General features: G+C 47.9%; 1 protein-coding gene across 38 annotated transcripts in view; it reads left to right on the top strand.

The window, feature by feature from the left end:
- The window catches only part of LOC134927837 (uncharacterized), a 1,188,393-nt gene that overhangs the window by 140,714 nt on the left and 1,020,663 nt on the right, over nt 1-27,016 (top strand). For 37 of the 38 annotated variants that reach the window (XM_063922861.1, XM_063922855.1, XM_063922854.1 and 34 more), the window contains one exon: nt 8,491-8,523. In XM_063922861.1, coding sequence (XP_063778931.1) covers nt 8,491-8,523 — 33 coding nt within the window. Of the gene's footprint in view, nt 1-8,490; nt 8,524-9,297; nt 9,328-27,016 lie in introns of all 38 variants that reach the window. The other variant, XM_063922886.1, reaches the window with a different exon arrangement.

Consider the following 27,016-nt stretch of genomic DNA (forward strand, 5'->3'; position numbering starts at 1 on the left):
TCTTGCGCCAGATGAATAAGGTCAATGAGGCGTCTGGTGTTGTCTGCAGCTTGTCTACACGGGACAAAGCAGACTTGGTCAGGATGAATAAGGAAGGGTAAGAAGGGAGCAAGTCTGTTGGCCAGGATTTTAGCAAAGAGCTTTAGGTCAACATTTAGAAGTGAGATAGGTCTGTAGTTCTTCATCTCTAAGGGATCCCTATCCGGTTTGGGAATGAGGATAATAGCTCTGGTGGTGGCTTCATCAAAGGAGCCGCCTTCTAGAATAGAATTAAATAGAGATTGAATCATGGGGAGCAAAGGGGTCGTAAATTTTTTATAGTACAGGGCGGTGAAGCCATCGGGGCCGGGGGCTGCCGAACGGCGTAGCTGTTTAATGGCCGCAGAGATTTCCTCTATAGAGAGAGGGGCATTAAGCTTTGACACGTCTGACTCGGAGAGCTTAGGGAGCTTACAAAAGGAAAGATAGTGTTGAAGGTCGGTGTCAGGGTTGGAGTCAGAGTTAGCATTAGGCGGGAGATTATACAAAGATGTATAGAAGCCCTGAAATTGAGAGGCCATACGCGTTTGGTCAAACGTAGTGGAACCATCAGCGCATCGCAGGGAGACAATCCGGTTTTGGGTGCGCTTTGCTCGCAGCTTCCGGGCTAGCAAAGTGTCAGCCTTATCAGACTTCTCATAGAATCTCTGGTGTGTCCACAAAAGCGCCTTGACTGCCTTCTTGGGTAGGATTTGGTACAATTGGCCCTTAACTGCCAAAAGTTTGGAGTATGTTTTCTTCTTGGGGCGGCGTTGATGAAGATGGGTCAGGGCGACAAGCTCCGACTCTAGTTGTCGGATACGCTGTGCCTCGGCCTTCCTCTGAGTGGATGAAAGGCTTATAAGGAAACCGCGAATGGTAGCCTTGTGTGCCTCCCACAACACGGAAGGGGCGATGTCCGGAGATGCATTATCAGAATAATAATGTGTTAGTGCGGTAGCAATATCCGCAACTGTGCTTTTCTTGAGGAGAAGGGATTCATTCAAGCGCCAGGAGCGAAGAGGGGGACGCGAGGAAGGGGCCTCTAACTCAAAGAGCACCGCAGAGTGGTCTGACCAGGAGATGGGCAGCGCCCGAGCACCGAGGAGTTTTTGGGTCGTGCCGCGGTCGACAAAGACATAGTCAATACGGGTATAGAGATCGTGAGGTGGGGAGTAGTGGGTATATCCCCTCGCCGAGGGGTATAAAGTTCTCCAACCGTCGTATAGGTTATAGAGTGAGAAGTGAGATTGTAGCCGCTTAGCCAAGTTATTGGGAGTAGCAGGAGTAGCGCCAGGGTGGGATCTGTCTATGAGGGGGTCCATAGTAACATTACAGTCTCCACCAATGACAGTCATACCAGTAGGGAGCCGGGAAAGGCTGTCAAAAAAGGCAGTAAAAAGGGAACCCTGCTGCACATTAGGGGCATAAACAGAAGCCAAAATAAGAGGAGCCTGGTTATAGGAACATGAGAGGATAATGTAGCGGCCCTGGGGGTCCGACACAGTATCATGGACAACTATGGGAAGGCCGTGACGTATCATGATAGCAGTGCCCCTACGTTTAGCAGACATATTAGAGTAGTAGACGTTTGGAAATTGCTTACAGGACATAGAGGGGTGGGGGGATTTAAAATGTGTCTCCTGAATTAGAAACAATGTCGGACTTCCGTCTATTAAAGAATTGGATAGCCATGGCTCGCTTGGTTGGGAGAATTAAGGCCGTTAGCATTAACTGACAGAATGTTCAAAGTCATGGCGGGAAAAGATGCGGGTGATGCATAGTGAGGGGCAGGAGGAGACCGCGCCGGCCATGAAGATGAGAGCGAGGGGAAGAGGGGAGACGAGAGAGAGAAAATGGAGAAGAATCTGTATGAGTATACAGAGGGGAAAAACCCTTTCCTATAGAAGGGCAGGGTTCAACAAAGAAAGGATAAGCACCGTCCGGGTGCATCCTTCGGTAGGGGGTTAGGGTTTGTAGCAAAACAGCAAATATACAGAGGTAAAACATTCAATGGAAGATATTAGGAAAGCGACCAAGCGACAGGGGGGTAGTAGAGGCTGACAAGATTGCAGCATATTAGCTTAATTTGAAAATTGCAAACAACCTAGGTATAGGCAGAAAGTAAAATAAAACATTCAATGACATTGGAGGTTAATCAGATATAAACAGTACCGTAACAATAGGAACGATACACAAGAAAAAAACAAAAAGAAACTAAACTTCTCATATCTATACAATAAGCTAGTAAAACAGTAACATGGCGGGGGCAGCCCAGTAGTGGGGAGCCCCCAACAGTAGAATGGAGTGCAAAAATTGAGGTGAGCCCGGTGAGGGGGTACCCGTGTAGGGTCTTATATCTAATGAGGTGCTGAGGGGGCGAAGAGCAGAAATAACACCAGGATGCCGAACGTCGTCAGCTAATGACCGGCGGCGTGTGGCCAGGGCCGCACTCACAGCACACTATCATTTGAAAAAACTCAACCAACCCGTGACAAGAAGAAAAAAGAAAAAGAAAAAAAAAACAGTAAATACATAGGCTGAAGCAATGTCACTAAATACCAGGCAATGATTAAGCAGTGAGCCAAATCGGAGCTGGGGCCCTAGGTCTAGAGGCAGAGGGCGATGGTTGGCTCCAGATGGACTCAGGGATGTCATCAGCAATGTCCATGGGTGTTTCCGTCGGTGTATGTATTCCCTCCATTTCCCCTCATTCCAAATGTTCTAAAGATCATAAGAAGAACAAAGATCCGGCCGATCTTCATTGTCCCAGACTGGCCAAGGAGGGCCTGGCAACCAGAGCTTCAGGAATTACTCATAGGTGATCCCTGGCCTCTTCCTCTGCGCGAGGATCTGGTTACAACAGGGGCCGTGCGTGTATCAGTACTTACCGTGGCTGCGTTTGACGGCATGGCGGTTGAGCGCAAAATCCTAGCCCGTAAGGGTATTCCCAGTGAAGTCATTCCCACACTTATTCAGGCCAGGAAAGGGGTAACATCTAAACATTACCACCGTATTTGGAGAAAATATGTTTCTTGGTGTGAATCTAAGGAGGCTCCTACGGAAGAGTTTCGCTTAGGACGTTTTCTCTATTTTCTACAAGCAGGTGTGGATGCGGGCCTAAAATTGGGCTCGATTAAGATACAGATTTCAGCCTTATCGGTTTTCTTTCAGAAACAGTTTGCCTCCCTTCCAGAAGTTCAGACTTTCGTGAAAGGCGTGTTGCACATCCAACCTCCATTTGTGCCTCCAGTGGCACCATGGGATCTTAATGTGGTGTTGCAGTTCCTTCAATCACATTGGTTTGAACCTTTATGGAAGGTGTGGTTGAAATTCCTCACTTGGATAGTGGTCATCCTGTTGGCCTAGGCATCTGCAAGGCGGGTGTATGAGTTAGCGGCCTTGTCTCACAAGAGCCCTTATTTGATCTTCCATGAAGATAGAGCTGAATTGAGGACACGTCAGCAATTTTTACCGAAGGTGGTTTCCTCGTTCCACATAAACCAACCTATTGTGGTACCTGTGGCTACTGACGCCTTCGCTGAGTCATAATCTCTGGATGTGGTCGGAGCTTTGAAGATTTATGTCGCCAGAACGGCTCAGATTAGGAAAACAGAGGCTCTGTTTGTCCTGTATGCTCCCAACAAGGTTGGGTGTCCTGCTTCTAAGCAGACCATTGCACGCTGGATCTGTGACACGATTCAGCGTGCTGATTCCACGGCTGGATTGCCGTTACCGGAATCGGTGAAGGCCCATTCAACTAGAAGGGTGGGCTCGTCCTGGGCGGCTGCCCGGGGGGTCTCGGCATTGCAACTTTGCCGAGCAGCTACTCGGTCGGGGTCAAGCAATTTTGCAGAGTTCTACAAGTTTGACACCTTGGCCGATGAAGACCTTAAGTTCAGTCAACCGGTGCTGCAGAGTCGTCCGCACTCTCCCGCCCGTTCTAGAGCTTTGGTATAACACCATGGTTCTAATGGTGTCCCCAGCATCCTCTAGGATGTATGAGAAAAATAGGATTTTAATACCTACCGGTAAATCCTTTTTTCTTAGTCCGTAGAGGATGCTGGGCACCCGTCCCGGTGCGTACTGTATCTGCAGTTAATAGTTATGGTTACACATACGTTTATTGTCAGCCTGTTGCTGCTATTATTCATGCTGTTGGCCTGTGTGCTGTTGAATGCCATGTTCTGCGGCATGGTTGAGGTGTGAGCTGGTATAAATCTCACCTTAGTTTAACAATAAATCCTTTCCTCAAAATGTCCGTCTCCTTGGGCACAGTTCCTATAACTGGAGTCTGAAGGAGTGGCATAGAGGGAGGAGCCAGTTCACACCCTTTCAAAGTCTTAAAGTGCCCATGTCTCCTGCGGATTCCGTCTATACCCCATGGTTCTAATGGTGTCCCCAGCATCCTCCACGGACTAAGAGATAAGGATTTACCGGTAGGTATTAAAATCCTATTATTCCAAATATGGTTTCTCTTAGAGATCCCATGGATGGGAAGCTGGAGAGCTTCCTTAGGGCACTGTATACCAAATCAGGGGCTATTGAACGCCTGGCCCTCGTAGCTGAGGTTAAGGCCATCAGCCGCTGGGTAGGGGAACTAGAGGATATTCTCAGCTCTGGTACTGGCAGAAAGGAGTTTTCTCTAATGGGGCAAATTAAGGAGGCGGGCTCTTTCCTGGATGAGGTGGTCATTGACCTAGGGGTCTTAACCTCTAAAGTTTCGGCTTCTACTGTGGCAGTCAGGAGAGCCCTCTAGCTGAGTTCCTGGCACACGAACACTGATTCGAAGAAAGCATTAGAGGTGTTCCCTTATTCAGTGGACATCCTCTTTGGTCAAGACGAAGATTAGATTGTTGCTGTGTCAAGACTGCCTTCAGTGGCACCTCCCAGGGCCAGAACGTCTTTTTTTTTCCAGGGGTAAAGGCAAGAGGTCAGATATCATCAAGAATCCAGGGTTCCTCCTCCAAGGGATCTAATCCCCGAGGTAAACAGTCTTGGTCCTCAAAGCTCCTAAGCCAGCCGACAAGACTTCCGCATGATGGGGTGGGCTTCCACCTGCGAGCAGGCCCGGCGCTACCCGCTCAGCAGAGTCTGCAAAGCAGGTAGGCGCCGGGCATGAGAGGCGCTTTCCCTGCTCTCTCTGTGACCCTGCTGCTGCCGGATACCACTGCGTCTGTCAGATGACAGGCAGCAGCGTCCGACGGCAGCATGAAGCTCCTATTCACCTACTACTCTCCACACCCCTTCCTCCCTCCCTCCCTCACAGTAGCACACACAGGAGGAGCTTCACTAACAGCCTGAAACTCCGTCCGCACGGGCTGTCGCAAGTATTCACTCTCTGATGCTGTCTGTTCCGTTCTAGTGAATCTTTCTCCCTGCAGTGCACTCGGGTTTCTGGACCCTCCCCCTATACATGCTGAAGCACAGGAGCTGTCTGTGTTCAGGGCAGCCTGACACTCACAACAGTGAGTTTAACTCTTTGAAAACCTTGTTTTCTACAGTGATTGCCAGTCACTGCCTCCTAAATGTGAGCTGCAGCTCCCGTACTAATAGATCAGGGGGCTGTGACAGACTCCCTTAGCCCACCTTCCCTAGTCCACCTCCGATGGCGCTAGGCTGCGGCGTGAATGAGATCATGTGAGGAGGAGCCATCAACGCACCTAGGAAATGGCACCTGCGCGAACGCTGATAGGAAACACCAGTGACACACGAGGCAAGTGGAGGTTGCCATTTATTATGTGTGTAAGCGTCACTGTGACCATGGACATGTGATAAGCGGCACTGATACCTTGGCAATTTTAATAAGCAGCACTGATACCGTGGGCATGTGTACAAGCAGCAGTGATACCATGGGCATGTGTACAAGCTGCACTGATACCGTGTGCATGTGTACAAGCTGCACTGATACCGTGTGCATGTGTACAAGCAGTACTGATACCGTGGGCATGTGTACAAGCGGCACTGATACCGTGGGCATGTGTACAAGCGGCACTGATACCCTGGGCATGTGTACAAGCGGCACTGATACCGTAGGCATGTGTATAAGTGGCACTGGTATCATGGGCATTATTATGTGTATAAGCAGCATTGATACCGTGGGCATGTATATAAGCAGCACTGGTATCATGGGCATTATTATGTGTGTAAGCAGCATTGATACCGTAGGCATGTGTATAAGTGGCACTGGTATCATGGGCATTATTATGTGTATAAGCGGCACTGATGCTGTGGGCATGTGTATATGCGGCACTGCTATTATGGGCTTTATTATGTGTATAAGCGGTACTGCTACCCATGGCATTAATATGTGTAGAAAATTGTCTCCGTGGGTATGTGTATAAGTGGCACTGATACTGTGTGGCCATGCCTCTTCTTTGTGATACCACACCTGTTTTTTGCAGTGTGTGCCTTCAGCGTGCAACTGCTCCTTTGGATAGTATGGGGGTTAGGGCACTGTAGTTTTGCAAAGGGCGCCGAACACCCTACAATCGGCCCTGGCACGACTAATGAGAGGGAGTAGGTAGCGAGGGAAATGAGTTCCACAACCTCTCCAGGACCTGAAGAAGGGGCACTACTGTGTGTTGTAAAGTGGTGTAATATGGATCAGGAGCACTGTATGCGGTGTAATGTGAATTAGATTGTGGTACTGTCTCAGTAGTACAGTAGTACTGTGTGGCGTAACGTAAATTAGGGGTACAATTGTGTGGGCACACCCCTTCCTCGTGAAACCACAACCCATTTTGCTGCATTCACCTTCGGTGCGCACTGTCCCTCTCAAGTATGGGAGAGAGGGCGCAAATTTACAGTTTGCAGGGAGGCGCCAAACACCCTAGCACCGGCCCTGCCTGCGAGTCTCCAGTGTGGGAGACCAACTTCTGCTTCTTGGGTTAGAGGCGTAGTCTTTCAGGATTATGCACTGATTTTTCAGAAGCGTCCTCCAGAGCGGTACTTTTCCACTGTTTTTCCAGCGGATCAAAGAAAAGTAAGAACTCTCGGGGAGTCTGTTTGTTCCCTTCTGTCTTCCAGATTCATAATCCCAGTTCCCCCAACTCCATAGATGTCTGGGTTTTTATGCCAACCTCTTACTTGTCCAGAAACCAAATAGCTTGTGCCTATCCTTAATCTGAAGGCACAGAATGGGTAGCTGCAGATTACCAGATTCCGCATGGTGTCTCTTCACTCCATCATCCTGGCCATGGAACCAAGGGTTTTTGTGGCTTCATTAGACATCCTGGATGCCTATTTACACATCCCCAGCCGAGTCGCCCACCAGCGCTTCCTCAGTTTTGATGTTTGGTTCAATCACTACCAATTTCAGGGATTACCATTTGGACTGTCAATGGCTTCTCGTGTTTTCACGAAGGTGATGGCAGCAGCACACCTTCTTCACTGGGGCGTCCAAATCTTACCTTTTGTGGACAACCTTCTTCTAGCTCAGTCAGCGGATGTCCTGAAGAACCACATTCGGCAGATCTTCCAAAGTCACACAGGCGAGTGATCAATTGGCGAAAATCTACGTTGACATTCAGATGTTGTACTTAGTAGGTCTGCTGAATTCCAAGGTTCAACAGGTTTTCCTTTCGGTAGACTATTCAGGCCCTGCTATCCAAGGTGAGCACATTCCTTAGTCATCGGGGGTAATTCCAAGTTGATCGCAGCAGGAATTTTGTTAGCAGTTGGGCAAAACCATGTGCACTGCAGGGGAGGCAAATTTAACATGTGCAGAGAGAGTTAGATTTGGGTGTGGTGTGTTCAATCTGCAATCTAATTTGCAGTGTAAAAATAAAGCAGCCAGTATTTACCCTGCACAGAAATAAAATAACCCACCCAAATCTAACTCTTTCTGCACATGTTATATCTGCCTCCCCTGCAGTGCACATGGTTTTGCCCAACTGCTAACAAAATTCCTGCTGCGATCAACTTGGAATTACCCCCATTGTCTGGTGTCTGTCCACTTCTGCATGCAGATCCTGGGTTCATTGGTCTCCATGATCAACGTGGTGGAGGATGCCTAGTTTCACTCCCGTCTTCTGAAACTTTTACATTCTAGCTAGGTTGAACAAGTCCCATCTGCTCCTCAAGGCACAGACTATCATTCTCTTGCGAGAGATTCATCTCTCCCTATTGTGGTGGCTCCACCAGTCCCTCCTGAAAGGGGGTCGCCCTTTTTAGATTCTGTACTGGATCTTGCTTAGTGTATGACATCACCTACAATATTTTATAGTAACTATTCATTATTGTGAAGAACATTTACTCCTTCATTCAGTCTAGGGAACCCTGCTATCATGTTTTCAGTTGAGGGTGCAGGAGCTGTGCACTTAAAAGGTTCATTTCTTTAAAGGCTGGAACACCACCCATTGTCTCAGAGAAACAATTTTTAATAGTAATTACAAGTAATTATTTTTCCTTCTAAATGTGAGCAGTACTCATTTATATCTAGTGTTACAGCTTTTTCTATTTACATTTAAGGAAACCAGATGATGAATACTACAAACGTTCCAGGTATAGACATTTACTATTTTTATATACTCTTGTTCTTTTGTATACATATGTGTGTACCTTTATCCAGTATACTTGGAGTTTTCTGAATAGCTGAGTTGTAATTTGGAGTACCACAAAACACTTACAAATCTACTTTTTTTCCGCATGATGTTCCTGGCATTAATTTTCCTCATTACCTTTGATTACTAAGGGGTGTATTAAATTAGGGCCGTTTTTTTTCCGCCTAAGTGGAAAAACTGCACTTTTCACTATTTTGTAGGGCGATTGGGGATTCTCCCTATTCAATAGCAGGGCTGTTTTTTCGCCTAGGCGAAAAATTCGGCAGGAGCGAAAAACATGTGGATCGGAGAATCCACATGTTTTTGCTGAGTTTAAAGCATTTTTTGCTACTGCCTTATCGCTTAAAAAAAAAAAAAAAAAGTGAAAACGGCCCATAATTGAATAGCAAGGGGGTGAATTCGATAGCTCCGAAATTGTCGGAGCTAATTGAATACCCCCCTTAGTGTCACAGCTTAGAACTGTGGGATGAAGCACTCTGATCAGGCCTGTGCTTGTGGTATCACCTACCATTGCTCAAAGGGACTAATTATATTAGTAATTGTCCCTTTTGATCTTTACATTTTAGAAAACCTGTCTGTGATCAGGCCTGTGTATGTTTGATCACCTACTTGATTAAAGTGGCTAATTATTAGTAAATGCAAATATAAAATTTCTTCTACATGTGCAGATCCTCATTTAGATTCAAGGTTACAGAATTTTCTCTTTACTTTGTAGGAAACCAGATGAACACCACAAGGTTTCAAGGTATAGAATATGACTGTATAGACACACTTGTTCTTTATATACATGTATATGGTGGTGCATTTATCCAGAACTATTCCAAATGTTTCCGTGTGCTTTTGTTTTTTCCCCATTACCGTTGATTATTTTATATTGCACAGCTTGGTAACTACCAGAGGAAGCTCTCTGTGATCAGGCATGTGTGTATTACTTCATCTAGCATTGTTTCTAGTGTCTTTTTTAGTAGCTGCATACACAATTTTGTCTTGTAACTGTGAACAGTTCCTATTTACATTCAGTGCTACAGCTTTTTCTTTTTACATTTAAGAGAGTCAGAAAATGAACATCACTATGGTTCCAAGTATAGAAAATTAGGGGTACATGGCAAAGGATAACAAAGATCAATCAAAAAAACTTGTAAGGAACACTAGCTGTTTTCATTTCATGATGAAACTAGAACTTGGCTAAAGTAGGGTGCACAGGATTCTTCCAGTTTTGGGCCAAAGCAGATTGTACTGCAATGTGACTATGACCAAATGCTTATCTTTTAGTATGATGGACTAGTGGAGTGGTATAAGTGAAATCCTAAATAATAAAAGGCTAACACTGCTCCTTGTCTCTTTGGGGGTAATTCAAGTGTTGTGTGCTCTGGCGGCCACTTGATGGCACCTGATGGAGCAATTCAATTGTTGCTCCATTCGGACACGGACAGCCTCCGTCACTGACTTTACTGTTATGATGTTCTGTCATTTTGACGGGCTGGTGAAGGTACAAGATACAAATGAAAGACCTTGTTAGCGATGCCAAAATCTTCTGCCTAAAAGGGTTGTATCACGGAGCACATCCAAAAAAACAAGAAATGTGACCATTATTACAGTGGCAAACACCAGGCTTCAGTCTGTAAATCTGACCAGGAGCTCCCATTCTTGATCCTGGACTAGTCCCTTGTCACCACCAATGCCAACCTACTTTGCTGGACTGCCATGACGCTTGACTTAGATATAAATTGGCACTCCCCATCAGCATTCTAAGAGCAGACCAACTGTCTCTCCTTCGAGCTCAGACTTTCCTGTACAAAAAGCCAGTCTGCAATCAATCGGACAGCACCACCACGACAGTGTGTATCAATTGCCAGGATATGACGGAAGTGGCTCACATCCCTTCTTGGGCCGAGGCCTGAGTGCTGGCGATCTCTCCCAGGATGGAGTACTTGGAGACTGATTTTCTGAGCAGTCACACAATTCATCCAGGGGAACGTGAAGTCCATCAGGTTGTTTTTCTTCCCATATTTGATGGGAAGCGCCCGACATAGTCCTCATGGTCTCCTGGCTCAGCAAGAAGTTTCCTGTCTACTGAGTATGGGCGAGGGACACTCAAGTGACATTGGTGGATGCCCTCTAGGCCCCTTGATCATTCCGGTTGAGTTACCTCTATTCATGCTGGCTAGGATGATCCAGAAAGTTCGGGGAGAGAGGATCTTCCAGTCACAGTGAGCTTGGTTCTCACCCCTGCAAGGTCTTATGGACGACAATCCATGGCGTCTCCATCTCGGCGAGGATCAACTTCGACAAACGTTGTGCCTTCACCCCATTTTGTCTCGGCTGAATTTCATGGAATTGCTTTTGAGGATGCAAGGGTGTTCAAAGTCTACCATGCTTCAGGCTAGGAAACTGGTCACCTTTTGGATCTGCCATTTTTTATATTCTCTGGTGTGAGTGCCGTCAGCTTCTGGCAACTATCTTTCGTGTCTCCCAACTATTGTCCTTTCTTCAGGATAGATTGTCAAAGGGTCTTTGCTTTTCATCACTGGAAGGTCAGGTGTCTGCCCTTTCTGTACTTTCTCAGAGGCATCTGGCGATCATTCCAGAGGTGCATACATTCATGCAGGAGTTGCCTTGCATCTATCCACTTTATATACCTGTGGATTTTTTATTTAGTTCCATAAGCCTTTCAGGAGCCCATATTTGAGCCCATGTTTGTGGAGCTACGCTACCTTCCCTTGAATGTAATTTCTTTTTAGCCATTGCTTCGGACAGACGGGTATCAGAATTGGCGGCGCTGTTTTATAAGCCTTCCTTATTTCTTTTTTTATTCTGATAGGGTGGTGTTACAGATGAAGCCTTCGTTTTTGCCTAAAGTGGTTTCCAAGTTCTGTCTCCACCAGAACATTGTTTTCCTGCATTTTCTCCCACCTCCACACCCACCTCCACACTCCATCTTCTAGATATTGTGCAGGCTTTACAAAATTGATTTACATGGCTCGTACCTTGGTACTTCGCCTTACGGATTGGCTTTTGGATCTTGTAGATACTCCTAAGTGTGGCGGGCCGGCCTCCAAGCAGTCTGTTACTTAATAGTTCATAGCAGCCATTCGTCAAGCGTATCTATTTTCTAAAACACCAGTGCCGCCTAAACTCCGGGCCCACTCAACTCTTGCAGGCGGGGCCTCTTTTGCAGTTTGTCACAGTACTTCAGTGGAGTAATTGTGCAGAGTGGCGATCTGGTCTTCTCTGCATACCATCACTAAGTTAGCACTTTCTGTTCTGGCTGCATGGTTTTGCCAGATGACCCTCCTACCTGCTTGTTTTGGGAAGTCCCAGGGTTATATTTACTGAAAAGTGGGTTTTTAGAAGTGCCCCCCCCCCAGCTGTTATTGAACTACACATACCAGCATGCCCTGCTACAGTTTTTCTCTTTGGCCATGCTAAAACTTTTATGGGGCATGCTGGGATGTGTAGTTCAACAACAGCTGGAGGGCCGCAGGTTCCCCACCCATGTTGCCCACCAATGTTGTAGTGCAGGGGTGGGAAACCTGCGGCACTCCAGCTGTTGCTGAACTACACATCCCAGCATGCCCTGCAACTGTTGTAGCATGACCGAATAGCAAAACTGTAGCAGTGCATGCTGGTATGTGTAGTTCAATAGCAGCCGGAGGGCCAAAGGTTCCCCACCCCTGTTGTAGAGGAATAATACATTGAATCTAGTTGGTATGGGCAATTATCAAATTCTAAAAACCTGCACTATAGTAAATATATATACGCCCTAGCGTCCGCTCTTTCAGTGTCCCCAGATTGAATGTTTGAGGAAATTGAATTTCTCTGTATCCCCCTCCGAATTTATAATCTTTCAGTTTGGTATCGTCTGCAAAAATTTAAACCATGCTCTCTAGACCAACCTCTAGGTCATTTATGAAAATGTTGACCAATAGTGGTCCAAGTACAGTCCCTTGTGGCACGCCACTTAGTACTTCAGTCCAGTTTGAAAAAGTTCCATATACCACTACTGCTGCTCCCTATTATCCAGCAAATTTCTAACCTAAGTGCATAGTGTGCTCTCTAGCCCCAGTTCTTGTAACTTATCGATAAGTCTCATGTGCGGTACTGTATCGAAAGCTTTAGCAGAGTCTAAAAAGATTACATCCACCTCCTTGCCCTGATCTAGGTTAGCGCTAACGGTCTAATAAAAGCCAAAGTTTGTTTGACATGATTTATCCTTCACAAATCCATGTTGGTTCCTATTAATAACTTTATTGGCTTCCAGTAACTTCTGTATTCTATCTCTTAAAATACCTTCCAGTACTTTCCCCACTATAGATGTAAGGCTTACTGGTGAATTATTATCCGGTCCAGATTTACTTCCCTTTTTGAATATCTGCACAACTTCTACTATACGCCAGTCTTTGGGAACCATGCCTGATATACAGTAAGTGAGTCATTGAAAATCAAAGATAGCAGACTTGCTAGTTTGGAGTGTAGTTTCATGAGAACCCGTTTGTGAATTCCGTCTGGACCGGGTGATTTATTAATCTTAATTTTTTTTAAATCTGTCGCAGACTACTTCCTCACTTAAACAAGCACTTAGCATTGGGACATTATCATTGCTGAGGTTATGCGTTAATCCCGCCATCTATTCCTCCCTTGTGAATACAGATGAGAAAAATTAATTTAATTTCTCTGACGTCCTAGTGGATGCTGGGAACTCCGTAAGGACCATGGGGAATAGCGGCTCCGCAGGAGACTGGGCACAAAAGTAAAAGCTTTATGACTAGCTGGTGTGCACTGGCTCCTCCCCCTATGACCCTCCTCCAAGCCTCAGTTAGATTTTTGTGCCCGGCTGAGAAGGGTGCATGCTAGGTAGCTCTCCTGAGCTGCTTAGAGTAAAAGTTTAAATAGGTTTTTTATTTTCAGTGAGACCTGCTGGCAACAGGCTCACTGCATCGTGGGACTAAGGGGAGAAGAAGCGAACTCACCTGCATGCAGAGTGGATTGGGCTTCTTGGCTACTGGACATTAGCTCCAGAGGGACGATCACAGGCTCAGCTTGGATGGGTCCCGGAGCCGCGCCGCCGGCCCCCTTACAGAGCCAGAAGAGCGAAGAGGTCCGGAAAAATCGGCGGCAGAAGACGTTCCTGTCTTCAATAAGGTAGCGCACAGCACTGCAGCTGTGCGCCATTGCTCTCAGCACACTTCACACTCCGGTCACTGAGGGTGCAGGCCGCTGGGGGGGAGCGCCCTGAGACGCAATAAAACACGTTTTAAACCTTATATGGCTAAAGAAATGCATCACATATAGCTCCTGGGCTATATGGATGCATTTAACCCCTGCCAGTTTTCCTAAAAAAAGCGGGAGAAAAGGCTGCCGAAAAGGGGGCGGAGCCTATCTCCTCAGCACACAAGCGCCATTTTCCCTCACAGCTCCGCTGGAAGGACGGCTCCCTGACTCTCCCCTGCAGTCCTGCTACAGAATCAGGGTAAAACAAGAGAGGGGGGGCACTAATTGGCAGATAATACAAATACAGCAGCTATAGAAGGGAGAAACACTTATATAAGGTTATCCCTGTATATATATAGCGCTCTGGTGTGTGCTGGCAAACTCTCCCTCTGTCTCCCCAAAGGGCTCGTGGGGTCCTGTCCTCTATCAGAGCATTCCCTGTGTGTGTGCTGTGTGTCGGTACGATTGTGTCGACATGTATGAGGAGGAAAATGATGTGGAGGCGGAGCAATTGCCTGTAATAGTGATGTCACCCCCTAGGGAGTCGACACCTGACTGGATGGTCGTATGGAAGGAATTACGTGACAGTGTCAGCACTTTGCAAAAAACTGTTGACGACATGAGACAGCCGGCAAATCAGTTAGTGCCTGTCCAGGCGTCTCAAACACCGTCAGGGGCTCTAAAGCGCCCGTTACATCAGATGGTCGACAGATACTACAAGTACCACAAAAAGGGGTATTATGTGGGGTGTGAAAAAACTACCCATAGTTTTTCCTGAATCAGATGAATTAAATGAGGTGTGTGACAAAGCGTGGGTTTCCCCCGATAAAAAACTGCTGATTTCTAATAAATTATTGGCATTATACCCTTTCCCGCCAGAGGTTAGGGCGCGTTGGGAAACACCCCCTAGGGTAGATAAGGCGCTCACACGCTTATCAAAACAAGTGGCGTTGCCGTCTCCTGATACGGCCGCCCTCAAGGAACCAGCTGATAGAAAGCTGGAAAATATCCTAAAGGGTATATACACACATACTGGTGTTATACTACGACCAGCAATCGCCTCAGCCTTGATGTGCAGCGCTGGAGTGGCTTGGTCGGATTCCCTGACTGAAAATATTGATACCCTGGATAGGGACAGTATATTATTGACTATAGAGCATTTAAAGGATGCATTACTATATATGCGAGATGCACAGAGGGATATTTGCACCCTGGCATCAAGAGTAAGTGCGCTGTCCATTTCTGCCAGAAGAAGTTTATGGACACGACAGTGGTCAGGTGATGCGGATTCCAAACGGCATATGGAAGTTTTGCCGTATAAAGGGGAGGAGTTATTTGGGGTCGGTCTATCGGACCTGGTGGCCACGGCGACGGCTGGGAAATCCACCTTTTTACCCCAGGTCACCTCTCAGCAGAAAAAGACACCGTCTTTTCAAACTCAGTCCTTTCGTCCCCATAAGGGCAAGCGGGCAAAAGGCCACTCATTTCTGCCCCGGGGCAGAGGAAGGGGAAAAAGACTGCAGCAGGCAGCCTCTTCCCAGGATCAGAAGCCCTCCCCCGCTTCTGCCAAGTCTTCAGCATGACGCTGGGGCTTTACAAGCGGACTCGGGCACGGTGGGGGCCCGTCTCAAAAATTTCAACGCGCAGTGGGCTCACTCGCAAGTGGACCCCTGGATCCTGCAGGTAGTATCACAGGGGTACAAATTGGAATTCGAGACGTCTCCCCCTCGCCGGTTCCTGAAGTCTGCTCTACCAACGTCTCCCTCCGACATGGAGGCAGTATTGGAAGCTATTCACAAGCTGTATTCCCAGCAGGTGATAATCAAGGTACCCCTCCTACAACAGGGAAAGGGGTATTATTCCACGCTGTTTGTGGTACCGAAGCCGGACGGCTCGGTGAGACCGATTTTAAATCTGAAATCATTGAACACTTACATAAAAAGGTTCAAATTCAAGATGGAGTCACTCAGAGCAGTGATAGCGAACCTGGAAGAAGGGGACTATATGGTGTCTCTGGACATCAAAGATGCTTATCTCCATGTCCCAATCTACCCTTCTCACCAAGGGTACCTCAGGTTTGTGGTACAAAACTGTCATCATCAGTTTCAGACGCTGCCGTTTGGATTGTCCACGGCACCACGGGTCTTTACCAAGGTAATGGCCGAAATGATGATTCTTCTTCGAAGAAAAGGCGTCTTAATTATCCCTTACTTGGACGATCTCCTGATAAGGGCAAGGTCCAGGGAACAGTTAGAGGTCGGAGTAGCACTATCTCAGGTAGTGCTACGTCAGCACGGGTGGATTCTAAATATTCCAAAATCGCAGCTGATTCCAACAACACGTCTACTGTTCCTAGGGATGATTCTGGACACAGTCCAGAAAAAGGTGTTTCTCCCGGAGGAGAAGGCCAGGGAGTTATCCGAGCTAGTCAGGAACCTCCTGAAACCAGGACAAGTGTCAGTTCATCAATGCACAAGGGTCCTGGGAAAGATGGTGGCTTCTTACGAAGCGATTCCATTCGGAAGATTCCATGCAAGAACTTTTCAGTGGGATCTGCTGGACAAATGGTCCGGATAGCATCTTCAGATGCATCAGCGGATAACCCTATCTCCAAGGACAAGGGTGTCTCTCCTGTGGTGGTTGCAGAGTGCTCATCTTCTAGAGGGCCGCAGATTCGGCATTCAGGACTGGATTCTGGTGACCACGGATGCCAGCCTGAGAGGCTGGGGAGCAGTCACACAGGGAAGAATTTTCCAGGGCTTGTGGTCAAGCATGGAAACGTCTCTTCACATAAATATCCTGGAACTAAGGGCAATTTACAATGTCCTAAGTCAAGCAAGGCCTCTGCTTCAGGGTCAGTCGGTATTGATCCAATCGGACAACATCACGGCAGTCGCCCACGTAAACAGACAGGGCGGCACAAGAAGCAGGAGGGCAATGGCAGAAGCTGCAAGAATTCTTCGCTGGGCGGAAAATTATGTGACAGCACTGTCAGCGGTGTTCATTCCGGGAGTGGACAACTGGGAAGCAGACTTCCTCAGCAGACACGACCTCCACCCGGGGGAGTGGGGACTTCACCCAGAAGTCTTCCACGTGATTGTAAACCGTTGGGAAAAACCAAAGGTGGACATGATGGCGTCTCGTCTCAACAAGAAACTAGACAGATATTGCGCCAGGTCAAGGGACCCTCAGGCGATAGCGGTGGACGCTCTGGTAACACCGTGGGTGTACCAGTCAGTATATGTGTTCCCTCCTCTGCCTCTCATACCCAAAGTACTGAGAATCATAAGAAGGAGAGGAGTAAGAACTATACTCGTGGCTCCGGATTGGCCAAGGAGGACTTGGTACCCGGAACTTCAAGAGATGCTCACGGAGGACCCGTGGCCTCTACCTCTAAGAAAGGACCTGCTCCAGCAGGGACCTTGTCTGTTCCAAGACTTACCGCGGCTGCGTTTGACGGCATGGAGGTTGAACGCCGGATCCTGAAGGAAAAAGGCATTCCAGATGAAGTCATCCCTACCCTGATCAAGGCCAGGAAGGATGTAACCGCGAAACATTATCACCGCATTTGGCGAAAATATGTTGCGTGGTGTGAGGCCAAGAAGGCCCCTACAGAGGAATTTCAACTGGGTCGTTTCCTGCATTTCCTGCAAACAGGACTATCTATGGGCCTAAAATTAGGGTCCATTAAGGTTCAAATTTCGGCCCTGTCAATATTCTTCCAAAAAGAACTGGCTTCAGTGCCTGAAGTTCAGACGATTGTCAAAGGGGTACTGCATATACAGCCTCCTTTTGTGCCTCCAGTGGCACCTTGGGATCTCAATGTAGTGTTGAGTCTCCTAAAGTCACATTGGTTTGAACCACTCACCACTGTGGAATTAAAATATCTCACATGGAAAGTGGTCATGCTGTTAGCCCTGGCTTCAGCCAGGCGTGTCTCAGAATTGGCGGCTTTATCATATAAAAGCCCTTACCTAATTTTTCATTCAGACAGGGCAGAACTGAGGACTCGCCCTCAATTTCTCCCTAAGGTGGTTTCAGCGTTTCACATGAACCAGCCTATTGTGGTGCTTGCGGCTACTAGGGACTTGGAGGACTCCAAGTTGCTGGACGTAGTCAGGGCCCTGAAAATATATGTTTCCAGGACGGCTGGAGTCAGAAAATCTGACTCGCTGTTTATCCTGTATGCACCCAACAAGCTGGGTGCTCCTGCTTCTAAGCAGACGATTGCTCGTTGGATTTGTAGTACGATTCAGCTTGCACATTCTGTGGCAGGCCTGCCACAGCCAAAATCTGTAAAAGCCCATTCCACAAGGAAGGTGGGCTCATCTTGGGCGGCTGCCCGAGGGGTCTCGGCTTTACAACTTTGCCGAGCAGCTACTTGGTCAGGGGCAAACACGTTTGCTAAATTTTACAAATTCGATACCCTGGCTGAGGAGGACCTGGAGTTCTCTCATTCGGTGCTGCAGAGTCATCCGCACTCTCCCGCCCGTTTGGGAGCTTTGGTATAATCCCCATGGTCCTTACGGAGTTCCCAACATCCACTAGGACGTCAGAGAAAATAAGAATTTACTTACCGATAATTCTATTTCTCGTAGTCCGTAGTGGATGCTGGGCGCCCATCCCAAGTGCGGATTGTCTGCAATACTTGTATATAGTTATTGTTACAAAAATCGGGTTGTTTATTGTTGTGAGCCATCTTTTCAGAGGCTCCTACGTTTATCATACTGTTAACTGGGTTCAGATCACAAGTTGTACGGTGTGATTGGTGTGGCTGGTATGAGTCTTACCCGGGATTCAAGATCCTTCCTTATTATGTACGCTCGTCCGGGCACAGTATCCTAACTGAGGCTTGGAGGAGGGTCATAGGGGGAGGAGCCAGTGCACACCAGCTAGTCATAAAGCTTTTACTTTTGTGCCCAGTCTCCTGCGGAGCCGCTATTCCCCATGGTCCTTACGGAGTTCCCAGCATCCACTACGGACTATGAGAAATAGAATTATCGGTAAGTAAATTCTTATTTTTTCTGCTATGTTATCATCATCTGATTAAGACACCCGACTTGTCCTTTAAAGGGCCTATACTCTTTTTTAATCTTTTGCTGTCGAGGTATTTAAAAAAACTCTCTGGGGTTTGAATTACTTTCCTTTCATACTAGCTTTCCAATGTCTATTTTAGCTGCTCATATTTCTTTTTAGCAAATTTTGTTACAATCCTTATAGTACTGGAATGACTCCACTTTCCCTTCTGCTTTATATTTTCTGAATGCTCGCCTCTGTTTGCCCATTAGTTCCTTAGTGACAAGTATAGTCAGCGAGCAGCGTTTTTAATACCTCTCATTTCTCCGTAGTATTCTTTCCTTGAAACCAAATTTTCCATTCAATGCCCCTTAAAGCTTCCCTCATCATGTCAAAATTGGCTTTGCTAAAGTTTAGAGTCCTAGTTGAGCCTATATAGGGCTGCTTAGGAGAATTGATATTGAATGTGACCATAATGTGGTCGTTGTTTCTCATGGGCTCCCCTACTTTAATATTTGATATCAATTCCCTGTAGTTTAAGACCAGGTCTAAGATTGCATTGTACCTGTGAAGTAAGTAGTGATCGTTTAGTATGTTTAGAAACCTATTACCCCTAGCAGTATCACATGAATCATTTATCCAATTAATCTCCGGATAGTTTAAAATCTCCCATCACTATTACGTCTCCCTAATCCTGACGCTTTTTCAATTTGCTTCAGTAACAATTCCTCATCAGACACATTAACATCAGGCGGCTTGTAGCATTGCCCTAATAGTATCTTTCTCTAATGTCCTAGGGGATACTGGGATGGTCTTAGTACCATGCGGTATAGATGGGGTCCATTGGAGCCGTGGCACTTTAAATTTTTTCAGTGTGCTGGCTCCTTTCCTCTATGCCTCTCCTGCAGACTCTGTTTAAAAAAAAATGTGCCCAAGAAGCCGGATGCATTCTCTGGAGCTCCAGAGTGTTTTCTTTAAAAACTTTATTTTATTTTGTTATTTTCATGCAGCACTGGCTGGCATCAGTCTGCCTGCATCGTGGGACTTAGGGGGTGGACCGGACCAACCTCTTGAAGGGATAATGGTCCGGATCCCTGCTGACAGGATTTAGCTCCTGAGGTGGTGTTTCGATTGCCCCCAGGGTGTGCGTGCACTCCAAAAGCATGCCGCCACCCCTAACAGAGCTGAAGATGCTGGTGTGGAGAGTAGAGGAGTCAGGGTCCCGGTTAGCGGGTCCCCGGTTCACATGGCAGAAGGGCGCGGCGGGCACTCGGTGCTGCGGTGCCCACTGCATATACCCACACTGGCGCTGACACAGCAAAGGGGTTTGGTTTTATCCCTGTTTTCTGTAGATTGGAGAGACTTGCCAGTTTAATAAGGTACAGGGACACCACGCCATTAAGGTGGCGGGGCTTCCCGGAGAGCGGGACCGGTGGCTCAGAGGCGCCATTTCCTGCTGCATCACAGTACAGGCTGCATGCAGAGAAGTGCTGTTCCTCCAAGGACCCCCTAAAGCACCTTACACTGGTACCAGGGGGTTTTGAAGATGTAGGGGAGCAATATATTGTCTGTTAAAACTAGTTACCTTTTCTAAGGATCTGGTTTCTGCCCGGCAAAGCACTGCTTTAGCTGATTGAGGGGTGGGCAGGAGTGGGCTGGTTTTCTCCCTCGCTGTCTCACTCCATCCAGGCTGTACACTGGGTTGCTATGTTATTTCACTGCTCCTGTGTGTGGCAAGAGAGTTATATGTCGGTTCTGTAGCACAAAGTTTTCCCTTCCCCAGGGGATCTCTGTTGTGTGCACAGTGCAGCCACCCTTCACAAGGTGGCAGCACTCAAGAGCCAGCATGGCTGGACTAAATGAAAAAAATATTACAGATACATCATCTGTACTGGCTACTGCCAGACAGGAGAGGCAAGATTTTAAAAAGTCTATGACTGATTTTATGTTTAAGAATTCAGACCACACCCCAGCCTCTCAGCCCCCTATACTTCACAAAAAGTACAGTACATTGCCCCAGGTTCTAGTCTGTATCTAATGATGAGATGCCAGATCTGGAAGAGAGGGAGGTGGATGTAGACATGGGGGACGGTACTGTCTCAGGCAGTGGAAGCTCTTTTCTACTCTATTCGAGATGTCCTGAATATACCTGATAAGTAGAGGCGTAACTAAGGGGGTTTGAGCAGGGCACATGACCTAGGTGTCGTAGCAGGCCCAGCAGAGAGGGGCGCAGCCAGCCAGGGCATCATGCCCGCCCGCCCCTGCTATTGCGCTGCTGCCGCCCTCTCGCTCATTATCATTGCCGAGACACACACCCAGTCTTGTCTCTGCAGCAGCCGCAGGCCCTCAGCGGAGATCAGAGCTGCCCTGCCTCCCACTGCCGGTTCAGCTGTCAGCACTTCCGTGTCAGGTGGCTTTCATATACCTGATACAGAGCGCTGACAGCTGAACCGGCAGTGGTAGGGACACTGGGGAATCTTTTCCGCCCAGCTGCCCTGCACGGCTATGGAAGAGATCCGCATCTCCTCTAGCAGCCACACAGCGGACAAGCTGTGTGTGTAAGTATGCTGTGTGCCTGTGTTTGTAAGTGTAATGTTTGTGTATTCTGCATGTGTATAACTATGCTATGTGTAAGGTACTGCATACTATGTATGTGTGTGTAAGTATGTTATGTGCATGTTTGCTATGTGTGTGGGGTGGTATTTAGGTTGCTGGCTGTTGAGATCCCGACGCACAGTATACCGGCGCTGTAATCTCTGCACACCAACATCTTTTCTCCCTCTTGGGGGTCCACGGCCCCCCTGGAGGGAGAGTAGATAGTGTGGCGAGCCCGCAAGGGGCTCTTTTGCGCTCGCCCAGCTGTCGGTATGCCGGCGGTCGGAATTCCGGCACCGGGAACCTGGCCTCCTGCATACCATACTACATCTGTGTGTGTGCCCTGTGCATATGTTTTTAAGTATGGTGTGTGTGTGTGTGTGTGTGTGTGTGTGTGTGTGTGTGTGTGTGTGTGTGTATGCATGCTATGTATGTGTGTATGTATGTATGCATGCTATGTGCATTAATGCAAGTATGCTGTGTGTACTGTAGGTATGTGTATGTCACATGTACAAAAATATATAAAAAAAAAAAATTTGAAACCCACTCTTGAAAATCCTGCTTTTCTCTATCGTCCTAGTGGATGCTGGGGTTCCTGAAAGGACCATGGGGAATAGCGGCTCCGCAGGAGACAGGGCACAAAAAGTAAAGCTTTCCGATCAGGTGGTGTGCACTGGCTCCTCCCCCTATGACCCTCCTCCAAGCCTCAGTTAGATTTTTGTGCCCGGCCGAGAAGGGTGCAATCTAGGTGGCTCTCCTAAAGAGCTGCTTAGAGAAAGTTTAGCTTAGGTTTTTTATTTTACAGTGAGTCCTGCTGGCAACAGGATCACTGCAACGAGGGACTTAGGGGAGAAGAAGTGAACTCACCTGCGTGCAGGATGGATTGGCTTCTTGGCTACTGGACATCAGCTCCAGAGGGACGATCACAGGTACAGCCTGGATGGTCACCGGAGCCTCGCCGCCGGCCCCCTTGCAGATGCTGAAACATGAAGAGGTCCAGAATCGGCGGCAGAAGACTCCTCAGTCTTCTAAAGGTAGCGCACAGCACTGCAGCTGTGCGCCATTTTCCTCTCAGCACACTTCACACGGCAGTCACTGAGGGTGCAGGGCGCTGGGAGGGGAGCGCCCTGGGAGGCAAATGAAAACCTATTTGGCTAAAAAATACCTCACATATAGCCTCCGGGGGCTATATGGAGATATTTAACCCCTGCCAGAATACACTAAAGAGCGGGAGACGAGCCCGCCGGAAAAGGGGCGGGGCCTATCTCCTCAGCACACAGCGCCATTTTCCTTACACAGCTCCGCTGGTCAGGACGGCTCCCAGGTCTCTCCCCTGCACTGCACTACAGAAACAGGGTAAAACAAGAGAGGGGGGGCAAAATAGTGGCAAAAATTATATTATAAAAGCAGCTATACAGGGAGCACTTATTATAAGGCTATCCCTATCATATATAGCGCTTTTGGTGTGTGCTGGCAAACTCTCCCTCTGTCTCCCCAAAGGGCTAGTGGGGTCCTGTCTTCGTTAAGAGCATTCCCTGTGTGTCTGCTGTGTGTCGGTACGTGTGTGTCGACATGTATGAGGACGATATTGGTGTGGAGGCGGAGCAATTGCCAAATATGGGGATGTCACCTCCTAGGGGGTCGACACCAGAATGGATGCCTTTATTTATGGAATTACGGGATAGTGTCAACACGCTAAAGCAGTCGTTTGACGACATGAGACGGCCGGACAATCAGTTAGTGCCTGTCCAGGCGCCTCAAACACAGTCAGGGGCTGTAAAACGCCCTTTGCCTCAGTCGGTCGACACAGACCCAGACACAGGCACTGATTCCAGTGGCGACGGTGACGAATCAACCGTATTTTCCAGTAGGGCCACACGTTATATGATTTTGGTAATGAAGGAGGCGTTACATTTAGCTGATACTACAGGTACCACTAAACAGGGTATTATGTGGGGTGTGAAAAAACTACCTATAGTTTTTCCTGAATCAGAAGAACTAAATGATGTATGTGATGAAGCGTGGGTTGCCCCCGATAAAAAGATGCTAATTTCAAAGAAGTTATTAGCTTTATACCCTTTCCCGTCAGAGGTTAGGGCGCGCTGGGAAACACCTCCTAGGGTGGACAAGGCGCTCACACGCTTATCTAAACAAGTGGCGTTACCCTCTCCTGAGACGGCCGCACTTAAAGATCCAGCAGATAGGAGGATGGAAAATATCCAAAAAAGTATATACACACATACAGGTGTTATACTACGACCAGCTATAGCGACAGCCTGGATGTGCAGTGCTGGAGTAGCTTGGTCAGAGTCCCTGATTGAAAATATTGATACCCTGGATAGGGACAATGTTTTACTGTCTTTAGAGCAAATAAAGGATGCATTTCTTTATATGCGTGATGCACAGAGGGATATCTGCACACTGGCATCACGGGTAAGTGCTATGTCCATTTCGGCCAGAAGAAGTTTATGGACGCGACAGTGGTCAGGCGATGCGGACTCAAAACGGCATATGGAAGTTTTGCCGTATAAAGGGGAGGAGTTATTTGGAGTCGGTCTATCAGATTTGGTGGCCACGGCTACAGCCGGGAAATCCACCTTTTTACCTCAAGCTACTCCCCAACAGAAAAAGACACCGACTTTTCAACCGCAGCCCTTTCGTTCCTTTAAAAACAAGAGAGCAAAGGGATATTCATATCTGCCACGAGGCAGAGGAAGGGGGAAGAGACACCAACAGGCAGCTCCTTCCCAGGAACAGAAGCCCTCCCCCGCTTCTACAAAAGCCTCAGCATGACGCTGGGGCTTCTCAAGCGGACTCGGGGGCGGTGGGCGGTCGTCTCAAGAATTTCAGCGCGCAGTGGGCTCACTCGCAGGTAGATCCCTGGATCCTGCAGATAATATCTCAGGGGTACAGGTTGGAACTAGAGACAGATCCGCCTCGCCGTTTCCTGAAGTCTGCTTTACCAACGTCCCCCTCAGAAAGGGAGACGGTTTTGGAAGCCATTCACAAGCTGTACTCTCAGCAGGTGATAGTCAAGGTACCTCTTCTACAACAGGGAAAGGGGTATTATTCCACTCTATTTGTGGTACCGAAGCCGGACGGCTCAGTAAGACCTATTCTAAATCTGAAGTCCTTGAACCTGTACATAAAGAAGTTCAAGTTCAAAATGGAGTCACTCAGAGCAGTGATAGCGAACCTGGAAGAAGGGGACTTTATGGTGTCCTTGGACATCAAGGATGCGTACCTCCACGTTCCAATTTACCCCTCACACCAGGGGTACCTCAGGTTCGTTGTACAAAACTGTCACTATCAGTTTCAGACGCTGCCGTTCGGATTGTCCACGGCACCTCGGGTCTTTACAAAGGTAATGGCCGAGATGATGATTCTTCTTCGAAGAAAAGGCGTATTAATTATCCCATACTTGGACGATCTCCTAATAAGGGCAAGGTCCAGAGAACAGCTAGAGAGGGGATTAGCACTGTCTCAAGAAGTGCTAAAACAGCACGGCTGGATTCTGAATATTCCAAAATCCCAGTTAATGCCGACAACTCGTCTGCTGTTCCTAGGGATGATTCTGGACACGGTTCAGAAAAAGGTTTTTCTCCCGGAGGAAAAAGCCAAGGAGTTATCCGAGCTTGTCAGGAACCTCCTAAAACCAGGAAAGGTGTCTGTACATCAATGCACAAGAGTCCTGGGAAAAATGGTGGCTTCTTACGAAGCAATTCCATTCGGCAGATTCCATGCACGAATTTTCCAGAGGGATCTGTTGGACAAATGGTCAGGGTCGCATCTTCAGATGCACCAGCGGATAACCCTGTCTCCAAGGACAAGGGTATCTCTTCTGTGGTGGTTGCAGAGTGCTCATCTATTGGAGGGCCGCAGATTCGGCATACAGGATTGGATCCTGGTGACCACGGACGCCAGCCTGAGAGGCTGGGGAGCAGTCACACAAGGAAGAAACTTCCAGGGAGTGTGGACGAGCCTGGAAACGTCTCTTCACATAAACATTCTGGAACTAAGAGCAATCTACAATGCTCTAAGCCAGGCAGAACCTCTGCTTCAAGGAAAACCGGTGTTGATCCAGTCGGACAACATCACGGCAGTCGCCCATGTAAACAGACAGGGCGGCACAAGAAGCAGGAGTGCAATGGCAGAAGCTGCAAGGATTCTTCGCTGGGCAGAGAATCATGTGATAGCACTGTCAGCAGTGTTCATCCCGGGAGTGGACAACTGGGAAGCAGACTTCCTCAGCAGACACGACCTTCACCCGGGAGAGTGGGGACTTCATCCGGAAGTCTTCCACATGCTGGTAACCCGTTGGGAAAGACCAATGGTGGACATGATGGCGTCTCGCCTCAACAAAAAACTGGACAGGTATTGCGCCAGGTCAAGAGATCCGCAGGCAATAGCTGTGGACGCGCTGGTAACGCCTTGGGTGTACCAGTCGGTGTATGTGTTTCCTCCTCTGCCTCTCATACCAAAAGTATTGAGAATTATACGGCAAAGAGGCGTAAGAACGATACTAGTGGTTCCGGATTGGCCAAGAAGGACTTGGTACCCGGAACTTCAAGAGATGATCACGGAAGATCCGTGGCCTCTACCTCTAAGGAGGGACTTGCTTCAGCAGGGTCCCTGTCTGTTTCAAGACTTACCGCGGCTGCGTTTGACGGCATGGCGGTTGAACGCCGGATCTTAAAGGAAAAAGGCATGCCGGAAGAAGTCATTCCTACTTTGATTAAAGCAAGGAAGGAAGTAACCGTGCAACACTATCACCGCATTTGGCGAAGATATGTTGCGTGGTGCGAGGATCGGAGTGCTCCGACGGAGGAATTTCAACTGGGTCGATTCCTACATTTCCTGCAATCAGGATTGTCTATGGGTCTCAAATTGGGATCTATTAAGGTTCAAATTTCGGCCCTGTCGATTTTCTTTCAAAAAGAATTGGCTTCAGTTCCTGAAGTCCAGACTTTTGTTAAGGGAGTGCTGCATATACAGCCTCCTGTGGTGCCTCCAGTGGCACCGTGGGATCTCAATGTGGTTTTGGAATTTCTAAAATCTCATTGGTTTGAACCACTAAAAAAGGTGGATTTAAAATATCTCACATGGAAAGTGACCATGTTACTAGCCCTGGCTTCGGCCAGGAGAGTGTCAGAACTGGCAGCTTTATCTTACAAAAGCCCATATCTGATTTTCCATTCGGACAGGGCAGAACTGCGGACTCCTCCGCATTTTCTCCCTAAGGTGGTGTCAGCATTTCATCTGAACCAGCCTATTGTAGTGCCTGCGGCTACAAGTGACTTGGAGGACTCCAAGTTACTGGACGTTGTCAGAGCATTGAAAATATATATTGCAAGGACAGCTGGAGTCAGAAAATCTGACTCGTTGTTTATATTGTATGCACCCAACAAGATGGGTGCTCCTGCGTCTAAGCAGACGATTGCTCGTTGGATCTGTAGCACAATCCAACTTGCACATTCTATGGCAGGCCTGCCACAGCCTAAATCTGTAAAGGCCCACTCCACAAGGAAGGTGGGCTCATCTTGGGCGGCTGCCCGAGGGGTCTCGGCATTACAACTTTGCCGAGCAGCTACGTGGTCAGGGGAGAACACGTT

The sequence above is a fragment of the Pseudophryne corroboree genome, chromosome 5 (genome assembly GCF_028390025.1).
Source record: "Pseudophryne corroboree isolate aPseCor3 chromosome 5, aPseCor3.hap2, whole genome shotgun sequence".
Classification (NCBI taxonomy): Eukaryota; Metazoa; Chordata; class Amphibia; order Anura; family Myobatrachidae; genus Pseudophryne; species Pseudophryne corroboree.